At 41.9% G+C, this 15542-nt stretch overlaps 1 protein-coding gene across 1 annotated transcript in view; it reads left to right on the forward strand.

Annotated features, from left to right (window-relative positions):
• Nucleotides 1-650: 650 nt before the first annotated feature.
• ALS2 (alsin Rho guanine nucleotide exchange factor ALS2) overlaps nt 651-15542 on the forward strand; it is a 41955-nt gene continuing 27063 nt past the window's right edge. The window contains exons 1-8 of the mRNA XM_086465948.1: nt 651-683; nt 5402-5491; nt 7997-8151; nt 9556-10472; nt 12823-13183; nt 14046-14214; nt 14659-14755; nt 15144-15221. Of these exons, the coding sequence (XP_086322074.1) occupies nt 5472-5491; nt 7997-8151; nt 9556-10472; nt 12823-13183; nt 14046-14214; nt 14659-14755; nt 15144-15221 (1797 nt within the window). The 5' untranslated portion in view covers nt 651-683; nt 5402-5471. The remainder of the gene's footprint in view (nt 684-5401; nt 5492-7996; nt 8152-9555; nt 10473-12822; nt 13184-14045; nt 14215-14658; nt 14756-15143; nt 15222-15542) is intronic.

Raw genomic sequence — 15542 nt, forward strand, 5'->3', positions numbered from 1 at the left:
AAAAGTGCGTTCTGCAGAACTTGTTCAAGTAGAAACGTGTACGTCGGACGTACATACAGAGCCAGGCGTGTGCGTATCCTGTGCATGCACACGCACAAGGGGCTCCATGTATTTTCAGCACATGCTGTGACTTTCATGCCTGTATAAACCCATACCTAAACCGCGCGAGGCAAACCGTACGTGCACACGCACGCACGCACATACCACGAGCCCAGAGTTCCCCGGGGAGGGCTCGTCCCGCAGGAAGGCCCCAGGTCAGCGCGCAGGAGGGCTGCGGCGCGGGCTGCTCCCGCGTGGCCCAGCAGCTGAGCCCAGGGGCCCGTGGAGCGGGGAAGGGCGGCCGGGCATTCTGCCGTCACTGACCGGGTTTCCCGGGCAGGCTGTAGCGCTGTTCGTTATTTGTGCCGCTGCCCCTTTCGACAGGCGCCCGGGCGCACTTAACGCGCGCTCGTGGCCGCCGCCGCCCCCAGCCTCGTTTGGCCTGCGCACGGACCCGTCCGCGCGCGCCTGAGCCCGCCCCCTGGCTGCGGCCTCTCTACCCAACGGCCCTCCGTGCGCGCGCGCGCCGGTCGAAGCTGGGCTCCGCCCCCCGCTCGGCAAAGGCCGCGCCCCCGCGTGAATCAGCTGATCTGCGCCCCGGGGGCCAGCGGCGCGGCCGGCGGTGGGAGCGAGCGCGGCGCCGGGTGAGGTGGCGGTTGGTGCGAGGAGGGAGGTGCGGGGGCTGCGCGCGCCCTGCCGTGGGGAGGAGTGGAGCCTGGGTCACGTGGGGCGCCGGCCTGTGCGCGGGTGTGCGTGTGTATGTGTGTGTGTGTGTGAGCGCGCGCGTGCGTGCGTGCGGGGACACGTTTCCCCGCCGCCCAGCTGCGGCTCGGCGCTCCCCCCCACCCCGCCAACGGCCTCCCACCGCTCGGCCCCCGCCTGGGGCATCGCCCCTCGGCCTTTCCCCGGGGAGCCGCTCTGGCGGGGCAGGTGCAGCCCTGGCCGCGGGGCAACAGGTGGGGAAAGTTTGGGGGGTTACGGGGAGCAGCGAGGGAAATGGCTGCGCTCTCCCGAGGGGGAACAGGGAGCGCGGCGGGAGCCTGCTCGGCTGGGGCGCCGTGGGCCGGCCGCCGCGCGCCCTGCGCCCCCCCCTCAGCTTCAGAGCGGGAGGTGGCTCGCGGTTGCGCCTCACCGGCGGTCGGGAACAGGCCCCTTCGCGCAGGGACCGGGCGGGAGGGGCTGGGGTCGAGGCCGAAGACCAGCTCCGGCCGGAGGTGCGGCCATCCGGCCCCTCTCGCTCTCGAGAGGGTGGTGGAGCAGAGGCGCCTCATGAGGTTTATTTCCGCGGGTTCCTAAAGGGCTCCTCCCTTTTGACGGGAAGAGACCACCTGGACTCTGAATAGGATGCCCTTCGTCTCCTTCCGCTTGCGTTTCAGAGTCCTTTCTCTGTGTGGCGGGGTTGCTCAGGAGTAAATGCTGTTTCAACTTTCAGAGTCTGTCGAGTGAGAGATAGTCCTGGCGTGGCGGCGGTACCGTGTGCAGATGACGTAGCGTGCTGTCACTCTCACAGACCTCCTCTTCCAGCGCAAAAATACTGGCGTGAGACACCGGGCAGCAACTTACAAAAACTGGCTATACTGGCCATGTTTCAGTTTCTGCGGAGTTTCAGAAGGGGAAGCACCTGAACGTGTACTAAATCAAGAAGGTGTCATTTCAAAGAAAAAGAGGAGGGAGGGATATCCAGAAATTTTTGAGTTAGGATTGTGGTAAACTTTAAATTATTAATTACATCCTATAGTGGATTGTTTTCAGCTGTGTTATTTTAGCTGATACTAGGCCCTTTCTTTGTTGTGGTTTTTTTTTTTTTTTTTTCCCCCCTGGCCCCTTTACTGTTGTATCTTCTTTGCTACCATCCTTCATTCACTGGAACTGGCATTAAAAGCTTTGAGCCCTCACCTGAAGGGATCGCTGCTGTCTTTTAGTAGCAAGTGGTTTTGTTTTGCTCTGAGTGGATCTTAATCACCCAGTGTTAAAAACAGTGGTTGTACCTAGTCAGTGCTGACCAAAACACAAGGGCTTCTTGAACTGGTAATGCACTCTGTGTGAACCACCATCCAGCAGTAAACGATTTATGTGTAGACAAGACTAATGTTGACAGCTCTGTTTTGAATTGGAAAGCTTGGAGGTCACCTCCTTCGGAACCTGAGTAGATAATTTGGTACAACAAACTTGCAGACTTGATAGTGCAAGTTATTGCTAAATAGGATGCAACAAATTTAATAAAAATGAGTTTGTAAATATGTAAGTAGACATGTCTGAAAGTTGTAGAAGTATTTGTAATATTAACTGTAGCAGGTAAATAAGTACATGAGAGTTCTGGTATTTCTGAAAGTTGAGGGCATATCAGTTGTTCCTGTTCAGCATTGAATGTAAGATTGCTTTTAAACTGATGGTGCTTGTTAAAGAATGATCGGTGTCTGGTGAAGGATGCAGTCCCATAGTAATAAGAGAGATATTTACTCCACATCACTCCCTGCCAGAGCGGTTGTTATGGTGTGGTAGTGTTTGATTTCTGGAGAATTTGAATTAGCATTCTACTCTGTAAGCAGAAAGTATGACATCAGTGTCATGCTAGTGACCATCTGTCTGTAACACAAATCGGTTCCCTAGTTTGGCCCCATTTGGCACTCCTTGCTTTTTCCTCTTGCAGAGTTAAAGCAAAAGTGTAGAAAGTGTCTGGGTGGAGCAGTGCAGGTGCTGGTTTCGTACCGATCTTCCATACCATGACAAGGATGTGTTGTGCCTGGCTGTTCGCTCCGATGAACATTAAACCTAATAACAACTTCGATAATCTTCGTGGAAAAGAAATGGTGTGTAGGTAATGCTACAACATCGTACGTAGAAATGTGAAAATCAGCAAGGAACCTTTTGGGAACGAGAAACTTTCTATTTATAATCACTTTACTTAGTTTATAGCTGTGACCAAATGACTTATATTTTGTATTAGCTGTGAAATGGGAATAATATGCTGTCCCATATGAGTGAATGAAAACTTGCACTGAACTTGAAAATGTTTTTTAAATTTCTTAAAGATGTCTCCTTTGTGGAAAGAAAGTAGCTTGACTGTCATTTTCCCTAAGATCCATAAATGCTTAGTAAAGCAACCTTAAGTGTGAGCTTCTGTAGAGAAAAAATATATCACCACTGTCGTATCACTCTCATCATTTCTAGTTCACCAGTATTGCAGGTTTCTTACTTAATAATTTCATAAATTATTCTTCAATTGGGCCTTGAAGGGACATCTTGCAGAACAGCTGATCAGATGTCTGGCTTTAACCCCTCTTTGTTACAATCGGAAGTTTTCATGAGAATTACAGTAAATTTTTGTGCAGTTGAAGCTTCTGAAAATTCTTTGAGCTCTTAAAGAAATGAAAAAAAAAAAAAAGTTAAAAGCCCTAAATTATAGAAGCCAAGAATTTTAAGCCTCAATTCCTGATCTTAAATAGGTACATATGACTTAAATGATACAGTTGTTGGTACTTGGATGACTTTATCAAAGCTCCTATCTCTTCATCTGATTCAATGATCTGCTGGGCGTTGATATGTGAAGTTAAGAGTTCTTCACAGAGGAGCAGAGGAGAAGTGCCAGCATTTTTAAGAAAATGAATTGCAGGGTTAGGTGGTTTTGAGTAGGCTAAAAAAACCCCAAACACACTTACTCTGAGCAAGAACACATCCCAAAGTGAGAAGTTCCAAAAATGCGCTTCCATCTTCCTTTGATGTTTCATCAACGCCTCTGTTACTGAAGTACTGCATGACAGTTCCCTTACATTTGTGAGACTGCCTCTGATAATATTTTAAAAGCTAGCTTTTACAGTTTGGGGCGGGTTTTTTCTTTCGTTTTCTTTTTTTTTGTTGAGGAAGGAGAGACGGAAGTATGTTGAAAGAGTACCTTTCTGGTGACAAGTGTAGCTTTCTGTTCCTAGAAAGTATGCTCTAATTTTTTTTTTTTTTTTTTTTTTTAGAACAAGATGCATATGACTTAACGCTATTGTATCATATTCATTTCATTCATATTTTCGTGGCTCTTTATCTTTTTGTGATATGTTCTTTGCCAACCCTGGAGCCCAAATCACTATTTTTAGTGTCCTGTATTTGGAAAACTGGAAATGTTTGGTATGATGTGTTGCTGTTTCTGTCTGTAAAGGTCTGGTGGGTACTGCAGTATTCAGGGCAGTCTAGTGAAAGTGTTGGAATTTGTGTTAGTTATTTCAGTTACTTATCAACTTGATGATTACTGTTTCCAGGTGTGAATTGAAACTTCTATATGCAAGTTACAGGTTTGTGTATATTGTCTGTTGTAATCAAGACTGGCCGTATTTTATCTGTTTTCTGTATGTGAGAGCTTCAGCCTAGTCATCCTGGTGCTTTGCTGGGAGATGAGTTGTCGTGAAAGACCATCATATTAAATAATTTATTTTCTGGTTTTGTTACAGTGGGTATCAGACAGCAACTGCAATAAAGCAAAAGGTCTAAAGAGTTTATATATGAAAGTTATTTTATTTGAATAAATGTGATTACACATATGCGTTGAAGTACTAAAAATTTTAGTTACATTATCTGGTAAGGCAGTAGATCAAGTAAAATTACAATCCTTTCAATATTAGAAAGCCAAACTGATTATAAGACACGAAGATTAACTGTAGCTTTGTTTCATTACAAGAATAGTGATACAAAGGTATCTTCATGAAGATGGAACGTTGCAAGGGTGAACTTGCAAAACTCAAAATCTGAAAGGATAAAAGCATAAGTAGAGCAGCCACTTTTTCCTCCTTGGCATCCATGATCTTGCCATATCTTCATAGATACTCTGCTACCAGCTTGCGTGAAGAACTGGTTTGAACTCTTCATTGGCTTTCTGTGTTTCCACCCAGGCTTCAATAGAATTACCTTTTAATGGTGAGATGTGCTTTGGTTCAGCAATATGGTTATGAATAAATTCAACTCTTAACCGTTTTCTGCTCATACAAATCTGTTTACCTTATAAATTTAGCTTGAGCATAGAATTCTGTCTTCTATTAGACTGAAAATGGATCAATTTGATGTTTCTTGAGTGGTATACTGAGAATTATAGAGAAGTTGATGTTAATTTCTGCCTTTGAACAAGGTTTGGTTCAGTCTGTCCTTACAATAGACCTATTGTGAGATGAGTAGGTAGGACAAGTCTGGCTGTTTAGCTTTTGTCTGCCAACTCAGCATGAGTGAACTAAATACTTCAGCCATCCTAGTGTTGCTTATTTATTTCACACTGGATCTAAGGCTTTGCTGCTGTGGGATTTTTTGGCGGTGTGGGGTTTGGTGGTGGTTTTTTTTTAAGTTTAACATTATTTGCAATTAAATAGCTGGTTTTTGTGTTTTACAGTTTGTGGAAATTATATTGTTCCTTTTGAAAGAGGAATGATTTGGTGGTGATGGAGTGCTGCCACTGACAGATGGACTCACAGGAAAGAAGGTGAGAATGAGCAGCTAGGTAAAGCCACAGAGGCTCCCTGAAATATGCCAGCTCATGATCATCCTGTAAAATTGAGTGATCTCAGCATACTCTTTATGTAACTTACACTGAAAGGGGGAAGAGGAGTAATGTAGTTTTAGTTTCAGGAGGCATAACATAGCTTTAGTTTCAGTTATGTCTGGAACTCACAACTTATTACAACAGCAACTGCTTATAAAAGAAGTCAGTGGTTGCAACTTGCGGAGGGGTAGCCATAGGCTGGAAACTTGAAAATAACATTCTCTGGTGAACAGTAAATCATATCTGTTACCTACACCCGTGAATTTTGACTCTGGATTGGTAGACTATTCTTTTGCTGCTTGTTTCTTCCACTAAGAAACCTAACAGAGGTCAGATGTTTTCAGGATGGAAAATTAGTGTCTTGTAATCAAGTTCTGGTATATAAATGTCTGAATTTGTCTTACGCTGTTCTCTGAAGGCTTATTAAATGGATAAAAGCCCAAATATCAGGCTTTGGAGTGAATTTAATGCACAGTATATTGATGAAAACTCTATGTGATCGTGTTGTGTTCTTTGGGGTGCTTTGCCCATCCGAGTAAAACCTGTATTTTGATTTTTAGGTAAATCTCCTAACTCTGATGTTGGATTTTTCTAACTTCTTTTTCCTGGCCTATATAATACTCAATTGGTTCCTTTTTAATTTACTTCTATTCTAAACACAAGTCCTATGTATTTAAAATGCAAGATGGACTCTGGGGTTTAATACTATGTATGTTGTTTGGATTAAATTTCCTGAATTTTAGAAGAGTTCTTCACTCTCACCTTTTTCTTGACTTTTTTCTGTTATGCGGAAAAACAAGAGACTTAACTAAAAAGTTAAAGCACTAAAACAGAATTAGTTCTGGTTTAACCCAAACCAGGACACTGGGATGGGCACAGGAGCTAAGAGAGAGTATTCCATCTCTTAGTAGTTCGCCTCTTGAATGTTTCAGAGGCAGATTGTGCAAACATATTGTTCATCCTATGAACCACAGGTAGCACAATTTTTAGCTTAAAAAAAGCGGTAGCCTGCATTAATAGGGCCTTGTGGCTTTGAATGTGCTACTTGCATAAGTTGTCCACAGTGTGGCCTATCAGACTAGCTTTTTCTGGGTTTGCTTCGGTTTCGGAGTACATTGGATTTCTTCGTGCCCTTTCTTCTAGACAAAGATTGCCATTCCATCAAAGCTTTTCTCACTACCTTGTATATTTAACTTCCCAAGTTCATACAGAGCTGCCAGAACTGATTTATGTGGGGAGAAAATAACTTGGCCTTTGGCAAATAAGGAGCTAAATCTATTTTTTCCTGCAGGGTGGATAACAATGTATTCTATATAAAGTTTGAAATAAATCTAAAGAAAACTCCTAATTTCACTTGAAATGCTGTCAGTCTGTATTGATGTTTAAAATGACGTTTTTTGTATGTTTAAATCACGTGATTCCACAAACTGTTAGAACTGCATGCTTCGTGTCAAAGTTGTGAGGAATTTCTTTCTGCTGAATGGGAGAGGTTGCTGACTCAGCTTTCAGACCAGAGTGTGCTGAAGCTTTGGATAGTTCCAGTCACTCCTGCAAGCCCAGATACTTCCATTGTGTTTCAGGATAATTTTTTTTCTTGGCTCAATTGATTTGAGTGACTGTCTCATTTGAATCTGAGCAACTCATTAAGAATTACGAGAGAAAAAAAACCCACAACCAAAATCTCATTTTTCTCTCTAAAGGTAGTAGTGAAAGTTTATAAAGGGCGAGCTCTTATAGGTGTAATGTTTTGAAGACACCGTGAATGGGAGCAATTGGTTCACGGTAAAATCCGCACACTTACTTTTTAAAGCAAACGTTATTTGGGACATTTATGTCTATTTCCAGCATACTTGATGTTCCATGTAACTGATAAAAACACCATTACAAGGCTGTTTTTCCTGTATTTTGATTTCCAAACGATGAATAACACAAAACATGAATAAAACCTAATAAACCAGGAATGTTCTTTCTGCTTTCTAACACAGGAAGAGTTAACATTATAAATCTCACTGTTCAGGTCGGAATCGAGTTGCTTACATGTGGGTAGAACTGATGCAACGATATCCCTCAGGGTACAAGGGCAGGATTGTGTATTAATTTGATGCCCTCGCTGTAAGCAACAAATACAACATGTAATGTAAAGGCTGTATCGATTGTGAATAAATGTATCTTTGAGTTTAATAGTGACAAGGTCAGATGCTTTTCAGGCAGTAAAGTACAAATGAAGAAGCAAGCTGATGATTTCAGATAGAAGATACTGAGTTTTCATTTAAATAGCATTTAGATTAAGATTACCAAATTGTAAATGAAACACGTTGACTTCCTGAAACTAGAAATAATGCCTGAACTGCTAAGCCTTTCCTACACAGGTGAGAAGCAAGCTATGCATTACTGAACCACAGAAAACTTCAAGCTGATTCTGTATTTCCTCCAACGTTTTTGTAGCTCAGAAGAGGCAGAAGGAGCCAGAGAGAGAGGCCTGGTCTATGTTTGGAAGGCTGGTTCCTGCTCTGTGACTCCAGAAAGGCTTCCAGGCCTCAGTGGAAAGACTGTATTACAGGCAGCCCTTGGAACACATCATGGCTTACTTCTAACAGAAGGTAATAAACATCTGAATTGTAGAGATTTGAGGCAATAGCAAACTTTAGTTATTGTCAAGTTTTCTTCTAGATTTTTCTTCGTTCTATCTGTGCCTCATCCACAACTTTCAAATGGTTAGATTTTTAACTTTGCCAGTGTTTCCTTATTAGTTGTAAGTTGCTTAAAACTGTGTTGGAATAGAAATTATATGCATAGTGTCTTCCTTCATACTTTTTTTTTCTTCTTTTAACAATGGCTCTCGATTTCCCATTTAAAGATTGTAATGTAATCTGAACGATGTTAACTCAAAATGCCTTTTCTTGTGATGCCTTTCTTTCAAAAAGGACAGTACAGCAAGGGGTTCTCTTGACGTGTAAGAGCTTTGGTTTCTGTGTGCTTCTGGAAAAATGTGTAGCTAGTAGATGCGTTACACTGAGTCTTGGTTAGCGAGCAGTTTGGCACTGTGAATCAAAGTATTTTGTAAACAGGCCAGTCCCTTTAAGTGTTTGCATAGCTTGGCCTGCTTGTACCGATCAGTGGGCATACAGCTGTAAAGGCTGGACTGGAAGTTGCTGCTCTGATTTTTCTCTGATGTTTTTGAAGGAAACATTCCAGGTTATTGGTGTGCCTGCTATAAGCACCTCTCCTCTACTGGAGTTGTTACAGAGCTCCAGTGGGTTGTGTGTTGTTTTTTTTTTGTTTTAAGAACATGTTTCTTTCATAATTAAAAGGACTTTTTGCATCTGTGTTCTTGCCCAATGAAGGATGTCGTTTGTGGGTATGATTTACCATTTTTCTATCACTGTGAAAACAACTGTTCATTTTAAAAATACGTTTCTGCTTTTCTTAGAATTGGCAAAGTAACTTGAACTGGCATTGCTGCAATCTTTTCAGGTAAAGGTACTGAAATTTTGGAGAGGCTGCAGTACAACATCAAAGCAGTGGCAAGATACATTTAGCCACCCCCCACTTTCCCCCTGACAGGGCAATCCTATTTTACTGTAAGGTGGCAAACAACACGGTTCAGTGGTGCTAGATCTCTGTACAGCAAGATGAGCTCTGTGTTTTTTTGTGCTCTTCAAGTGTGGTTGTGTGTCCTTAATATGGTTGTACATTCTTAAAGTACACTTAAATAAAATACAAATACACTTAATTTGGGTCTAGTAGAATTTTTAGCAGAAAATCATTACTCAGTTCAACAGCGTGTGCACATGCAGGGTAACATTAACATGAGTTGTGGAGCTTAGCAGCAACAGCAGAGAGCAGCTAGCAGTCTTCATATACCCATAGCCATAGTTTCACTGCACCTGGAGTAAGCTAAAAATTGATACCTGTTTGTCTGAATATCTCTTCAAATTTTTGTATTGGTTTAACTTCATTTGGCTTATGCTAGATTTTGTTTGGCTGGTTTTTTTTTCTCCCAGGTGGAGAGGTCTACAGTTTTGGAAGACTGCCCTGGAGACCAGGACCAGAGGAGTCATGTGCTAATAGTCCTGTCTTAGAAAATACTTTGCTTGGGCATCATGTTATTACAGTGGCAGCTGGCAGCTTCCATAATGGAGCTGTGACAGAAAGTGGTGTGGTGTACATGTGGGGGAACAATTCTGCTGGCCAGTGTGCAGTTGCTAATCAGCCGTGTGTACCAGAGCCACAACCCATCAGCATTTCTGATTCTGAAACCAGCCCTCTGTTATCAGTGAGGATTTTGCAGCTAGCATGTGGAGAGGAACACACGCTGGCGCTGTCACTAAGCAGAGAGATATGGGCTTGGGGGAGTGGCTGCCAGCTCGGTCTCATAACAACAACTTTCCCGGTGACGAAGCCACAGAAGGTAGAGCACCTGGCAGGACGTGTTGTGCTCCAGATCGCTTGTGGAGCCTACCACAGCCTGGCTCTGGTACAATGTCTTCCTGTGCAAGAAATGAAGCCTATCCCAGAGAGGTGCAATCATTGCAGTCAACTCCTCATTACCATGACGGACAAGGAAGATCATGTAATCATTTCAGATAGTCACTGTTGCCCGCTGGGTGTTACACTGACCGATAACCAACTGGAAAACCATGTCTTCTGTCCCTCGTTGGAGACCCTAGAAGGAAAAAGCGTCACAGGTAGCCAGAGTGAAGACTGTCAGAAGCCACTTGTGGAAGAACATACTCTTGTTGCTTTAGAATCTGATGGAGCAAGCGTGCTTTCCAGCAAAGATGGTCAGGAAGACAGTGGAGTTTCTAGTCCTGGAAATACTCTGTTCCCAGACAAAAAAGTGAAAGAGTACTTAATCAGTTTATCAGAACACTCGTTAAATGAGAGCCTGGAGAAAAACATCTGTGCAGAACCTGAGCAGGTTGGTACCTGGCAACTAGCTCTGACTTTGCTACAACTCCTGTTATGTACGTGACAATGTTACTCTTGAATGAAAAATCCTGTTAGTTTGATGTAGCTGTGGGGTTCCTATAGTTTCAAAATGTTTCTTCTCTGTGGTGGTTCTCAACTTTTAAGTGGAAGACTTTTTGTCCTCCACCTTGTTCAGCTGTAAGCTTTTACTGTGAGTAGCCTTGACAGTGCTATCATCTCTCCTCTTTGTTAGTCCACAGTACCAGAACCACGTAAGCCAGTTTCCCATTCTTGCTGGTTTATGATCCATAGGTTTCCTATTTGTGTGAGGCAGTAAGCTGATACTTACCTAACTTACCTGTAAGGTAAAACTCTTTTCTATACGTGGAACGAATCACTTGGAAATCTGTCTAATTTCTCAGTGGATTAAAAACTGTAGATTGCAAGTAAATAAGATTGTAAAGGCAGTGTGAGACGTTGACCAAAAGGCTTCTGATGTTAGTCATGTAGGGGTAGCATAAACTTACAAACCAGGATGGGAAATGCTTGAGTGCTACTCTGTGTGATGTGGACAATGGTTCAACAACACTTTTGATGCTATAGCAGAACAGTAAAGCAATACTGTCTTAATAAGCATCAGAAAGTGCTTGTTCAAGAGCTGTTCCCAGCTCTCTGCCCAAATACTACGTTTTCCACTTTTTTGGGCCAAAAAATAATTGTGTGGTAGGGGGAAGAAGATACAATCCGAAAGCTATTAGACAGAAAACTGATCCAAAATCTTGCAGTGCAGTCTGGCTCTCCCTGCGTGAGTACTGTCCTGCTGGATGTTTCATGGTAAAGGTAACATCTGTAAGGAAAACTGCCGTTCTGTGACCTAATATGCAAAATTCGTAACAGAATTTTGAAAATTTCTTTTGTTATTTCAAGTGTTGTGTAGACATCAATTTCATATTTTTTTTTTTTTCCAGTTACAGTAGGAAATTTTTCACAGTGGTTCTGGGAGATAAATTTCACAGTGCCTAAAAATAGTTGATCTTTGTTATCACCTCTGATTGCAAAAGAAAAAAAAAAAAAGTAGTATTAAAAACAAAACAAACTGTTTGGTAATGTGGTGATTCAGCAAGTTCTGGTTTCCTATTCTGAGGGAGGCTTATTTCAGAGAAATAAACACTGTGTGAACACCGTTGTCCTTCCTTTTGCTTTTTGCTAATACAGATGTATTCTAGCAGTTGTGGGCCCCCCCAGACTCATGCGAGAACTCGTGCCATTATGAAATGACTGAAACACATAGTTTCATGCTCCCTTTCTCAACTCCTTGTTCCTGGAATATTTCCAGAGTACTGTTTCCCTCACACAGTTCCAGGAATAAACAGCCCTGGAATTGATTCACTGAATCTTAACCCAGTTGAGCATATATGTGAACAGCAGAGATAAGGACTAATAATGTAATGTTTCGGCTTTAGTAAAATCCTTTGTTTCTCTACTTTCCTACACAAATTGAGTTTCCTTTTCATATTGCTAGATATGCCTTTTATATAGGAATGAAGTACAAACAAATAGGACCAATCCCAGGCCTTTAGCCTAACTTCTCACAAAAAGGAGAAGTCAAAGATTGTTTTCCTTCTGGCAGAATAAAATGAGCTGTAATATTTATAATAATATTATTTCCTGCCATGTATTAGGTGGGAAAATGGGACTTAGCTGTCTTTGTTTTAGCATTCAAACTGTTTGACAAATATAATCTTGTACGTTATTTCTTATTTGGTGGGTAAATTTATTGGTCTTATAGGTAATTATGTGCTGGTACTAATAATTGCCGTCACTCACTTTGTTCCTAGTGTGACTTGATAACTATTAACTAAGCTTTATATGGATATAACAGTAGCGTAAGGGGACACATAGCCCAGACTGGTCTTAAGACCTTGCAAAATGATTCTATGAATCGCTGTTTTCCTGCCAGCGTATTGAAGAGAGAACTTACCTCTCTGTAAATACAGCGTGCCCACTGATGTGCTTCAACTGGTGGCAAAGAAGTTGGTAGTAAGCCTAAAATTAGATCCCTTTTTATATTTGTTTGCAAAGATACTTTTTTAAAATTTATTTTTAAAAAAGCAGACCCACAGTCTTTTAAGGATGATCTAAAAGACGGGTGAAATGGACAGAGCCCAGTCCATGTGGAAATGGTGCTTAGTCATACTTTAAAAAGTATGATTCTGAGGAGCAGACTTACACCTAAGTGTAAAAAGCTTCCTCATAATGTCTGGTTCAGTATAGCACATAGTTTGAATAGTGAATGTGTATATCATCCTACCATTACATGCTCTCTCATGTGATAGTCTTCAATTTTTCTTTGGTTTTAGCCTTCTCAAGAAGAACAACTCAGTGCTTGTATCCCTGGCCCTCCAGGTACCAGCACATCTGCCTTAAACAGCTTAGTGGCCTCTTGCGCATCAGCGGTTGGTGTGAGAGTAGCTGCTACCTATGAAGCTGGAGCGTTGTCTCTGAAGAAAGTAATGAACTTCTATGGCACACCTTCAAGTGAACCAGGATCTCACTCTGGTGGTGGTTCCCCAGGGCCTGAAGCTCTGAAAGACACTCGAGAAGAGCAGGTCAGACTGGAATCCATGCAGGGGAAGAAGAGCTCCAGCTTAGTAGATATTAGAGAGGAGGAATCTGAAGGAGGGAGTCGAAGACTTTCCCTGCCTGGCTTGTTGTCACAAGGTAAAAAAGCATGTTGGGAAAACCAAATGGAAAAGTTGTAATAATGTGGAGGTTTATAACTGAATATAAAACATATTTATTGAACACAAATCTAATAATCTGCCAAAGGTGTTTATGAATTACAAACTGTATCTTAGGACTTGAAAGCAGTGGAGGAAGTGAATACTAGTAAATACTGCATGCTAAGAAAACCAAAAGCATAGTGGGTTTAGGAATGTTTTTTATTGGTAAGGTAAGGTAAAGCAGGCACGTTGCAGTAGGCTGGGTATCTTATTGCAAAACAACAGCAAAACAGCTTTCATGCAGGTTGCATAGCAGATAAAAATCTGTGTGGCCTGTAATCCCTGCTGCATGGAGCTGGTTTTGAGCCAGGGATTCCACTTCCCGCTGCCAAACTTCGAAGTTAATGACCACCTTCGCTCCTAGATTTTACTGTTGTTAATTGCTCTGAATGGCACATGGTTTAGTTCTACATTGATCTTGGATCTGAGGGGAGATTTTAGGAAGTATGGAAATCGTTTGTTCAGTGCAAGGATATATTTTCTTTCAAAACATACTTTTTTAGTGTATAGTTTGTTTTGGTTCATTTGCCTCAGTATAACTGCACAGTTATCACGTGACTGTTAGCCTTTAATAGCTGGTAAGAATTAGTTGGGATCTGTCTGCTTTTAGCACAAGTTACTTCCGTGTATCAGTAACCTGTCTTCTTACATGTCAGCCTTTGCTCTCAATCTGGACTGATCAAGACTTCTCAAAGAAGTCTTAATTATCTCAAATGGTACTGTTACTGTGTACACACAGTCTGAGTGATACTGTTACCTAAAACGATGAGCAATTTTTCTATCTCTTGGCCTGTTTTCAGTTTCTCCTAGGCTCTTACGGAAGGTAGGGCGGGCAAAAATGAGGACTGTAGCTCTGACTCCAACCTACAGCGGTGAGGCTGATGCTCTTTTACCCTCTCTAAGAACAGAGGTATGGAGCTGGGGAAAGGGAAAGGAAGGACAGCTAGGGCATGGTGATGTTCTGCCAAGGTGAGATTTCTTTAATTTTTTTTAATTCAGTAGGTCACTGGGAAATTTTGAGTATTCAGCTTTCTCAAATTTGGTCAACTGCCTTGCATTGTGTTCTTGTTAATTTGAGTGTTGTGACCTAAGTTCCTCCAAGTACCATGTTTTATGCTGTCTTGTTACTGGATGTCAATCAGTTATGACTTTTACCTTTGTAATCATTAGGAGTTTGGGTGATATTTTGACTTTGTCCAAATTGGGGTGAGGTTTATCATCAACTTTTGCCCTTCATGACCTTTTTGCCTAAGCTGGTTTATTGCCAAAATTCTCCATATGTGTTTGTTTTCTCTAATTGTTTTTTTGGGGAAAAAAACCCCAACAAGACAACCCTTAGAATTAATTTTCATTTATAGCTCTGAGTGTTTTTTTCTTCTCCCCTGCCCGTTTATGGGTTCTGGGGATTGACAGGCTTCAGCCTCTCTGTGTGAAAAGCCTAGATGGTAAAGAAGTGATTCATCTCTCTGCTGGTGGCCATCATTCCTTAGCACTCACTGCCAAATCCCAGGTACAAGTGATTGTTATCATCTATTGCTTATCATGTTTGGTGTTTTCTAGGTTTTTGTTTCTTTTGCTTCTAAACTTTTGTTCCCGTTTGTGGGAGGCATCTTGGAAGTGGTGTGGAATTTTAATTCTATTTCTGCCAAGGTTCTGCATGTACCATCAACATTACATTTAAAGATTGCCATGACTTGATTTGGTGCATTCTATTTCTGAATGTGAGAAGACAATTTGAGAATGTAGGAAGACAGTGGATATTAGGGAAGTGCATCTTAGTACCTGAATCTTATACCCTTGACGTGTGTGTTTGCACACTTGATGTGTTGTACTACTACAATTCAGCTTGTGTTTGTGTGTATAGACTTCATTCTGATGACTGGCTGTGTTTCTTACAGGTGTATTCGTGGGGCAGTAATATCTCTGGCCAGCTTGGTCACTTGAACTCCCCAACAACAGTCCCTCGTCTCGCAAAGGTACTCTGTTTTCTGTATTTTTCTTCAGTTTAGGGTCTCTTATACAAGTGAGTGCAAAGTAATTTCTAGAAACTGACCTTGTTTGTGGATCTGTGTGCTATATAGTAATAGAGCCCTAGGTCTCTTTGTGAATACAATCCTTAGATGAGCTTGGAAAAATCTACCCAAGAAATCCAGACTTCCATTGTTTTTTGACCATATTGAACTTCTAAAACTGGGAAATGTGACTGGTTGTATCTTCTTACCCAATTTCCCTTCTACCTTCTATTTGGTTTCTCTGATAGAGATTTTGCAGTGCTGAAACTTTAAAATACTTTGGGA

This window comes from Leptosomus discolor, chromosome 5 (genome assembly GCF_034619465.1).
Source record: "Leptosomus discolor isolate bLepDis1 chromosome 5, bLepDis1.hap2, whole genome shotgun sequence".
NCBI lineage: Eukaryota > Metazoa > Chordata > Aves > Leptosomiformes > Leptosomidae > Leptosomus > Leptosomus discolor.